Source organism: Trichomycterus rosablanca, chromosome 9, assembly GCF_030014385.1.
Source record: "Trichomycterus rosablanca isolate fTriRos1 chromosome 9, fTriRos1.hap1, whole genome shotgun sequence".
Classification (NCBI taxonomy): domain Eukaryota; kingdom Metazoa; phylum Chordata; class Actinopteri; order Siluriformes; family Trichomycteridae; genus Trichomycterus; species Trichomycterus rosablanca.
In genome coordinates, this window is record NC_085996.1 from 19377973 (window position 1) to 19388316 (window position 10344).

Genomic DNA, 10344 nt, shown 5'->3' on the forward strand with positions numbered 1-10344 from the left:
AAAACTAAAAGAGCTTTAAAACACAAATAGCGTCTTCATTCGCGACGTCATTATAGCGCGCGAGGTGGCAGTTACCATAGAAACCTCGCGCTTGTTTACAGACAGTTCACATGGACGACACAGGAGAAATCATGGCGTTCCAAGTACATTTAGAAATCGTCGGCTTAATGAAAACACAGCATTTTCAAATGGCTAAAAGCATTGCGGAGGTAATAACTTTAACAACAGATGTGTTCTTGCCGCATATTTAATTAACTGGAAAACTAATTTGGCAATGTGCTTACAAATAGTGTGTTTAATACACACTGTTCAATATATACTGCAATAGCCTTTTACATAGTTCATACTTTTGAGATGTTTTCAGAGTTACAGTGCTGTTAGCTGTTTATCCTGATCAGGGTCGGGGTAGGTGAACATGTGAACAATGTACACATACACCCTGGACAGGGTGCCACTTTCTCACTCACTTACACACTCTCACTCCTAAAGGAAATTAAAAGTAGCAGTATGCCTACATCTAAGACCTACATCCTAAACCTTTTTGTAGAATTGATGTATTTATTTGTCAGTTATTGTACAACAGTCCTGGAGATGAGAGTTTTGCAAGCCTTGCTCAAGGACCCAACAGTGGCTGCTTGGCAGAGTTGGGATTCAAAACCTTTGATTGATGGACCAAGAACTCTACCCACTGAGTTATCACTGTTGGGTCCAGGTTTCCCATTTTCTGAGGCTGTAAAGCATTCACAGTATTTAATGCACCACTGTCATGCATTGTGTTACATACATTGATCAGCCATAACATTAAAACCACCTCCTTGTTTCTACACTCACTGTCCATTCAATCTGCTCCACTTACCATATAGAAGCACTTTGTAGTTCTACAAATACTGACTGTAGTCCATCTATTTCTCTACATGCTTTGTTAGCCCCCTTTCATTTTATTCTTCAGTGGTCAGGACTCTCCCAGGACCACCACAAAATAGGTATTACTTGGATGGTGGATCCTACTTCTCAGCACTGCAGTGACACTGACATGGTGGTGGTGTGTTAGTGTGTGTTGTGCTGGTATGAGTGGATAAGACACAGCAGCGCTGCTGGAGTTTTTAAACACCTCACTGTCACTGCTGGACTGAATGAAGGTCTAGAAGATGACCAACTCAAACAGCAGCAATAGATTAGCGTCTGTCTCTGACTTTACATCTACAGGGTGGACCAGCTAGGTAGGAGTGTCTAAAAGAGTGGACAGTGAGTGGACACGGTATTTAAAAACTCCAGCAGTGCTGCTGTGTCTGATCTACTCATACCAGCACAACACACACTAACACACCAGCACCATGTCATTGTCATGTCATGGCTCTGTGGGGGTCCTTGGGGGGTCCTGACCATTGAAAAACAGCATGAAAGGGGGCTAAAAAGTATGTAGAGAAACTGATGGACTACAGTCAGTAATTGTAAAACTACAAAGTGCTTCTATATGATAAGTGGAGCTGATAAAATGGACACAGTGAGTGTAGAAACAAGGAGGTGGCTTTAATGTTATGGCTGATCAGTGTATATTAACCATGGTGTCATTAACAGGACGGACGTTTTAGAGTTAGAGATACCTCGAAAAGTGTAAAGTTGGACAAATAAACATGTGGAATAATAACAGTAATAAGACTTTCAGATAACAATAGTGTGATGGCCTACTGCAAATCAAACCACATAAATGAATGTATAAATTGTAATGAGGAGGGAGGATCGAGTGAATGTGGATCGAGTGAAAGCGAGGCACTATCCACGCACAACTGAGATAAAACAGAACACACTGTCTTCAGATCTCCAGTCCAAGGTAGAGTAATGCTGTGGTTAAAAAACCACAAACCACAACTCCAAATCAGAAAAAAATGAGTCATGGAAAATGCTAATAAAAAACCTATAGTTTTTCTTACATTTACTTTGACTTTTATTTAATTGCAGACAGACATCTTTATTGTACAACTTTATTTGTTAATATACATCCATACCTGCATTTCAGGCTTGCAACACATTTCAAAAAAGTGGGGACAGTAAAGCAAATAGTCGTTGTCCTTATTTACTGGTAATACCCTCTTTACCATTGTTACTGGTAAGGTAGGGTATGTTTTACTAGTATGTTCTAGTAAAAAATAACATTATTATAAATAATTAAGATTATTTGGTGTTTGTTGTGTTTAATCTTCTGTAGTAGTTCTGTTTAGGTTTTTTGTCATCGCACTGCAATAATAAAATCTATTATATGGCACTTTGTCTCACTCTAGTGGCCAGTCAACCTTTGACCAGTCAACCTTGTGCATAGTTTCTCATTCCACAAAATCAGCCTGCTTCTGTACACCTGGTTTATTGTCAAGAAGGGGAGCCGAGCCGCTCAGGTGGCGCAGCGGTAAGAACACATGCTGGAACCAGAGCTGGGATCTCGAATACATCGTATCGAATCTCAGCTCTGCTTGCCGGCTAAGGCTGAGCGGTCACATGAACAACGATTGGCCTGTTGTTCAGATGGGCGGGGCTAAGCCGGATGGGGTCTCTCACTCATGACTGGTGCATTTACGACCTCTGCTGGCTGATTGATGACGCCTGCACAGAGATGAGAAAAGAGTGCTCTCAGGGTGTGTCTCTCCGTACACAACGCTGAGCTGCACTGCACTCGTCAAAGTGCAGGTAATAAGATGCATACGGCATGCTGCCCACGTGTCGGAGGGGGCGTGGGTTAGCTTCGTTCTCCTCAATCAGAGCAGGGATTGGCATTGGTGGAGAGGAAGCATGGCGCAATCGGGCAATCGGACGCGCTAAAAAAGGGAGGAAAAAAGAAAGAAAATACATAAAGAAAAAAAAAGAAGAAGGGGAGCCAAGCTTAGCACAGGTACTTGGGTACAGTATGGTTCACTTGGCAATGGAAACAACCACTAAATGTGAAATCAAAGATTTAAAAACATATTGTACCAAATGGCTCTGTGTAAAAGAAGCATTCCACTGTAATGAATATAGAAGTGGATAATAGACGCCAGCTGTATGGAACACCAATGGAAATACCAATGTGACCTGTACTGTACTACTAACTGCTAGATGAGTAATAATAGCTTAAATGATGTGTGCCTGTCTGTTTTTTTAACTGTTATCATACTTACAATTTAACATATCTCTTCACTGCTGGATTTAATGCAGGGACTGAAACTTAAATTTCCATCTTCATTTGCTGACCCAACCATTCAGCCTTTACTGGAGTGTGACTGGAAAGTCTTTGTGTCTAATAAAAGAAAGGTATGGGGATTATTTACCAGTGCATTACCATTATTTAAGATCACAGAATAGCTGTAAAGTATCTGAATTAAACCTGCGTCTGCATTAATAGGAACTTGGAGGGGAGACGTGGCAGTACTCTGGTAATGTGATGTGCTTTATGGAGGGCTGTTTACTTGGAGATGAGAAGGATCTGTGCAGATATGCAGAGAAGCAGTGGCACTTCAAATTCCACAGGCCACGGGCGCTGTATGCAGCTCTGGCTGAGGAGTATTACATCAATCACCTGCACAGCACAGGGGCAAGTGCACCAATACACACGTTTAACACATTCATATTCAAGGTATGAAGTAACAAATTAAAAAAATACTTCATTTTAACTGTGATTTATTTACTTGTTACACTTATAAAAGAAAAATCTATACTTTGTGCCTGTAAATTGTCACCTCCACTTTCAGTTTAGTTTGTATTTGTAGATGAGTATTATAAAGGATGATTGTTTCTCAATAATGAATGTATCTATTGATCTATGTAAACCTTGGTATGAACACAATCCAAAGCAATTTACCAAACATATTATTAGCTAGATTTCAAATAAGGAGCTGGCCGTTCTACATAACATATACAGTATATTAACCATTTATGGGACAGCATTGTTCCTGTTTTTTCCTCCCCTCTGTTCTTTTTGGACCAGCAGTTGGAAAAGTGATCCATGTTCAAAATACAACCCCAAATCAGAAAAAAGTTGGGACAGTATGGAAAATGCAAATAAAATAAAAATGCAGTGTTCCTTACATTTACTTTTATTTGATTGCAGATGGTTTGAACCCAATATATGTTCATTTCATTTGTTAATTTACCTCCATTACTGCATTACAGGCCTGCAACACATTCCACAAAAAGTTGGAATGGGGGCAATTTAGGGCTAGTAATGAGGTGAAAAAACTAAATAATGATGTGATTCCAAACTGGTGATGTCAACAGGTGATTGTAATTATGGTTTGGTACAAAAGCAGCATCCAGGAAAGGCTGAGTCTTTGATGAGCAAAGATGATCAGAAGATCTCCAGTTTGTCAACAAATGCATAAGAAAATTATTAAAATGTTAAAAAACAATGTACCTCAAAGAAAGATTGGAAATGATTTGCATATTTCTCCCTCTACAGTGCATAATATTATTAAAGGATTCAAGGAATTGGGAAAAATTTTAGTGCGCAAGCTTAAGCTGAACGCCTGTGATCTTCGATCCCTCAGACGGCACTGCATCAAGAACCGTCACGCAACAATAGCTGATATAACCACATGGGTGAGGGATTACTTTGGCAAACCTTTGTCAAGCACTACAATACAGAGTTACATGCACAAATGTCACTTAAAACTTTATTGTGCAAAAAAGAAGCCTTATGTTAACCATGTCCAGTGGCGTCGACTTCTCTGGGCTCAGGGGAGTCTAGGATGAACCATCACACAGTGGAAATGTGTATTGTGTTCAGATGAATCAGCATTCCAGGTCTTTTTTTGGAAAAAAAAAAAAGGACGCCATGTGCTCCGGACCAAAGACGAAAAGGACCATCCAGACTATTATCAGCAACAAGTCCAAAAGCCAGGGGGTGTCATGGTATGGGACTGTGTCAGTGCCCGTGGTAAAGGTCATTTACACTTCTGTGATGGCAGCATTAATGCAGAAAAGTACATTGAGATCTTAGAGCAACATATGCTGCCTTCAAGATGTCATGTTTTCCAGGGACGTCCATGCATTTTTCAACAAGACAATGTAAAACCACATGCTGCACACATTACAAAGGCATGGCTGCGGAAGAAGAGGGTACTGGACTGGACTGGCCTGCCTGCAGTCCTGACCTGTCCCCAATAAAGAATGTGTGAAGAATTTTTAAACAAAAATGCGACAACGATGACCCCGTACTGTTGCACATCTTAAGACATGTTTGCAGGAAGAATGAGACAAAATAAAAGCTGAAACACTAAATCACTTGGTATCCTCGGTGCCAAAACGTATTTTAAGTGTGGTGAAAAGGAATGGCAACATTACAAAGTAGTAAATGTTTTACCGTCCCAAATTTTTTTGGAATGCAGGAATAGATGTTTATTAATAAATGAATTGAAGTTAAGAAGATAAAACATGAAATATTTCAGGTTCATTCTGTCTGCAACAAATAAAAGTCAAAGTAAATGTAAGAAACTGTGTTTTTTTATTATTTGCATTTTCCATACTGTCCCAACTTTTTCTGATTTGGGGTTGTAGAAAAACATAGCAAATATAGTACTTGTGCAGTGTTTAAAATGTTTTTTTAATTTTTGTCATTAAGGTTCAGTAATGTAAAGTTCAGGGCAGTGAAGAACATCACCTGTTCAAAACCACACACTACTATACTTAAGAGATTGTAAAACATTAGATAAAAATAAAACACTATTATAAGATAAAACACTTTTTAGAGTGATTTCTCATGTAATATTTCTCTTTTCACAGCATGTGTTTGTGTATATGGATGTTGAGATAGGAGGAGATGTAGCTGGCCGAATTCTATTTGAGGTGAAGTCTACTTACCTGAATGTCTGCATAGAATCAGCATTATGAGCTCTTCTTACAAAAGTGTGATTTCACATGTGTTTACCTAGCTCTTTACAGACCTGTGTCCAAAAACATGCCAAAACTTTAAAGCACTGTGCACTGGAGAGGCAGACACCTCTCAGAATGAACTACCGCTTAGCTACAAGGGGTCTTTGTTCCACAGAGTGGTGCCTAACGGCTGGGTGCAGGGAGGAGGTACTATACTGTAACACATACAGAGATATTAAAATCATATTAATCTATTTGTAATCAGGTTAATTTTTCTTTCATATTACAGATATTAGTTCTTTAAGCAAAGGCGATGGTGGAGAATCCATCTATGGTCCAACATTTGAAGGTACAGGACTAATATCTATGCTGAATTTAAAAACTCAGATATTTTAAGCATTAAAAATAAACATGACATGTTTTTAAACATAGAATTTGTCTTTAAAAAACAAGATGAAAATATGTATAGTTACAAGCAATCCCAAAGCCCAAGTTTTAGTGTTTAACATACAGCTGGACAGAATGTACTTGCTTGGCAACTACTGTATATTCAAAGTAGCTCATTAAATAATCAAAGTACCTCATTAAACTACAATAATACCTGAGGTGACCTGTTCAGGTCATTTTTAAATATTAAAACTATCTATGTAAGATGATGAATTGTACTGCCAATAAATTGTCTCATACACTCGGGTGGCGCTGTGCTAAATTAGACTAGCCCACTACCGCTGGGATCCAGCATTCAAATCCCCAGCTGTGCTATTGGTCAGTTGGGCATCTACATACAGACATGATAGGCTGTGGGACCCCCCGATGGACTGGAGTACTGTGTAGGGTGTTAAGGCACTTTAAAATATGTGGAATATAACATTAAAGCCCTAAACATTTGAAACAATGTTCTTTTTCTAGATGAGAGTTTTTCTGTGTCTCACAACAAACGAGGTATTCTGGGAATGGCTAATCAAGGTCCTCACAGTAACGGCTCTCAGTTCTACATCACACTACAGCCGGCCCCATGGATGGACAGAAAATATGTGGCTTTTGGGTAGGTGTTTAAAAATGACCTAACTTAACTTTACACCATCTTACATACATTACCACTATAGCAAAATAACAACTCTTTTTACCTTCTACAGTTTACACAGTTGATTAAAGACTTTAGTATGAATATCTTGAGAAACATCTTGAGAAACTACTTTTTGGTAACACTGTCAGCCGTTACATGTGTCAAATACAACAAAATTAATAACTAATAAATTTTAGTTAAGTTAAATAGAATTAGATCTACCTTTGGGATCCAGGGTTTGAATCCCCAGTGGTGCTATTATCCAACTGGGTGTCTACATACATACATGATTGCCTCTGTCTGAAAGAGGGTGGTCAAAATCCTGCGATGCTAGGAGTATTACTGCATTGTGCCCAGTGATTCAAGGGACTGCCGGACACACCACGAAACTGACCAGGATAGAGCAGTGGATAATAAAAAATAATGATAATTTAAAACTACAACAATAACTATCTGAAAACTAGAACAACACTTACTCACTCACTCACTTTCTTAACTGCTTATCCAATCAGGGTTGCGGGGGGGGGGGAGAGCCTATCTCAGCTTTTCAATGGGCGCAAGGCACACAGTAACACCCTGGACGGGGCACCAGTCCACCGAAGGGCAGACACACATACACACACCCATTTACCTATAGGGCGATTCAGTGTCTCCAATTAACTTGACTGCATGTTTTTGGACTGTGGGAGGAAACCAGAGCACCCGGAGGAAACCCACGCAGACATGGGAGAACATGCAAACTCCACACAGAAAGGACCCAGACCGCCCCGCCTGGGGATCGAACCCAGGACCTTCTTGCTGTGAGGCGACAGTGCTACCCACCGAGCCACTGTGCTGCCCAACTAGAACAACAACTAGAGCAATTTATTTTTAATTCATAAGAATTGTCATTCATTCTATTGGTTAAAATGTTCTGCAAAATGTTCTTCATTCACTAAAAAGAAAATGAAGAAGTGGAACTGAAGAAGAAAAAAATGACTGTTTTAACATGAAAACGAACAAAGATACATTAACGTGAAGCACACTCTTACCTTCATATTTGAATGACTGAAGTTGGAGCCAAGATGACGACATTCAACGTGGCAGCCACTTTGGTGACATAGCCTAACATGTTTCTCACCTCTCCCCATAGCTTGTGTTTAAAATGTGATTACCATCTGCCAAATAGATTTCATTTTATGATTTTATATGGGTGTTTCCTCACTTTTAGGACATCACATATATACAGTATAGTAAAATGCAATAGAAACAAGAATTTTGCCTTGTTAGATTTCTTGAACTTTTGTTTTACAGACTAAGGAATAAAGAAATTACTTTTAATGTTTTCACTGAGCAGCTTGATTGCATTTTATAATTAATAAAAAGAGTTGAATATGTAGTGTTGCATATACAGTGCCTTGCAAAAGTATTCAGCCCCCTTGAACTTTTCAACCTTTTGCCACATTTCAGGCTTCAAACATAACGATATGAAATTGTAATTTTTTGTGAAGAATCAACAACAAGTGGGACACAATCGTGAAGTAGAACGAAATTTATTGGATATTTTAAACTTTTTTTAGAAATAAAAAACTAAAAAGTGGGGCGTGCAATATTATTCAGCCCCTTTACTTTCAGTGCAGCAAACTCACTCCAGAAGTTCAGTGAGGATCTCTGAATGATCCAATGTTGACCTAAATGACTGATGGTGATAAATAGAATCCACCTGTGTGTAATCAAGTCTCCGTATAAATGCACCTGCTCTGTGACAGTCTCAGAGTTCTGTTTAAAGCGCAGAGAGCATCATGAAGACCAAGGAACACACCAGGCAGGTCCGAGATACTGTTGTGGAGAAGTTTAAAGCCGGATTTGGATACAAAAAGATTTCCCAAGCTTTAAACATCTCAAGGAGCACTGTGCAAGCGATCATATTGAAATGGAAGGAGTATCAGACCACTGCAAATCTACCAAGACCCGGCCGTCCCTCTAAACTTTCAGCTCAAACAAGGAGAAGACTGATCAGAGATGCAGCCAAGAGGCCCATGATCACTCTGAATGAACTGCAGAGATCTACAGCTGAGGTGGGAGACTCTGTCCATAGGACACAATCAGTCGTACACTGCACAAATCTGGCCTTTATGGAAGAGTGGCAAGAAGAAAGCCATTTCTCAAAGATATCTATAAAAAGTCACCTGGGAGACACACCAAACATGTGGAATAAGGTGCTCTGGTCAGATGAAACCAAAATCGAACTTTTTGGCCACAATGCAAAACGTTATGTTTGGCGTAAAAGCAACACAGCTCATCACCCTGAACACACCATCCCCACTGTCAAACATGGTGGTGGCAGCATCATGGTTTGGGCCTGCTTTTCTTCAGCAGGGACAGGGAAGATGGTTAAAATTGATGGGAAGATGGATGGAGCCAAATACAGGACCATTCTGGAAGAAAACCTGTTGCAGTCTGCAAAAGACCTGAGACTGGGACGGAGATTTATCTTCCAACAAGACAATGATCCAAAACATAAAGCAAAATCTACAATGGAATGGTTCACAAATAAACGTATCCAGGTGTTAGAATGGCCAAGTCAAAGTCCAGACCTGAATTCCATCGAGAATCTGTGGAAAGAGCTGAAAACTGCTGTTCACAAACGCTCTCCATCCAACCTCACTGAGCTCGAGCTGTTTTGCAAGGAAGAATGGGCAAAAATGTCTGTCTCTCGATGTGCAAAACTGATAGAGACATACCCCAAGCGACTTGCAGCTGTAATCGCAGCAAAAGGTGGCGCTACAAAGTATTAACGCAAGGGGGCTGAATAATATTGCACGCCCCACTTTTCAGTTTTTTATTTCTAAAAAAAGTTTAAAATATCCAATAAATTTCGTTCCACTTCACGATTGTGTCCCACTTGTTGTTGATTCTTCACAAAAAATTACAATTTCATATCGTTATGTTTGAAGCCTGAAATGTGGCAAAAGGTTGAAAAGTTCAAGGGGGCTGAATACTTTTGCAAGGCACTGTAAATATGTAAATGTAAATATGTATGAAAACACTGTTGTGAAGTGAAAGCATCCAGAAGCATTAACACCTCCCTTCCTTTTCTTTCAGTAGCCTACTGATAATTGGTCCATCCATAAAAATGCATACATTTTAGTGGCCTGTAATGGACTGAAATCTAGTTTTTCCTAGATAGGCTCTGGACCTACTATAATGTTGCAGACCAGTTAGTGAGGATAAATGAATTGAAACATTGGCTAGAACAGCTAGATTTTTTATATGCAGTAAGCTCTGGAATAGAATGAATCTCTTTTAAACTTACCAGAGTTTTTTGTCTTATTTAGGCAAGTTGTTGAAGGCACAGAGGTCCTTACAAGACTTGAGGAAGTGTCCACTTATAACGAAAGGCCCAAACAGGACTGCCGGGTGGCTGCGTGTGGATTGTTTCAGCTTTGACTGGAATTTTATAA

At 39.5% G+C, this 10344-nt stretch overlaps 1 protein-coding gene across 1 annotated transcript; it reads left to right on the forward strand.

The window, feature by feature from the left end:
* Positions 1 to 131: 131 nt before the first annotated feature.
* On the forward strand, positions 132 to 10344 carry ppil6 (peptidylprolyl isomerase (cyclophilin)-like 6). The gene is made up of 8 exons (XM_063002036.1): positions 132 to 209; positions 3184 to 3279; positions 3371 to 3559; positions 5746 to 5808; positions 5895 to 6042; positions 6125 to 6184; positions 6745 to 6880; positions 10219 to 10344. The coding sequence occupies exons 1-8, from the start codon at positions 132 to 134 to the stop codon at positions 10328 to 10330; spliced, it is 882 nt and encodes a 293-aa protein (XP_062858106.1). The 3' UTR covers positions 10331 to 10344.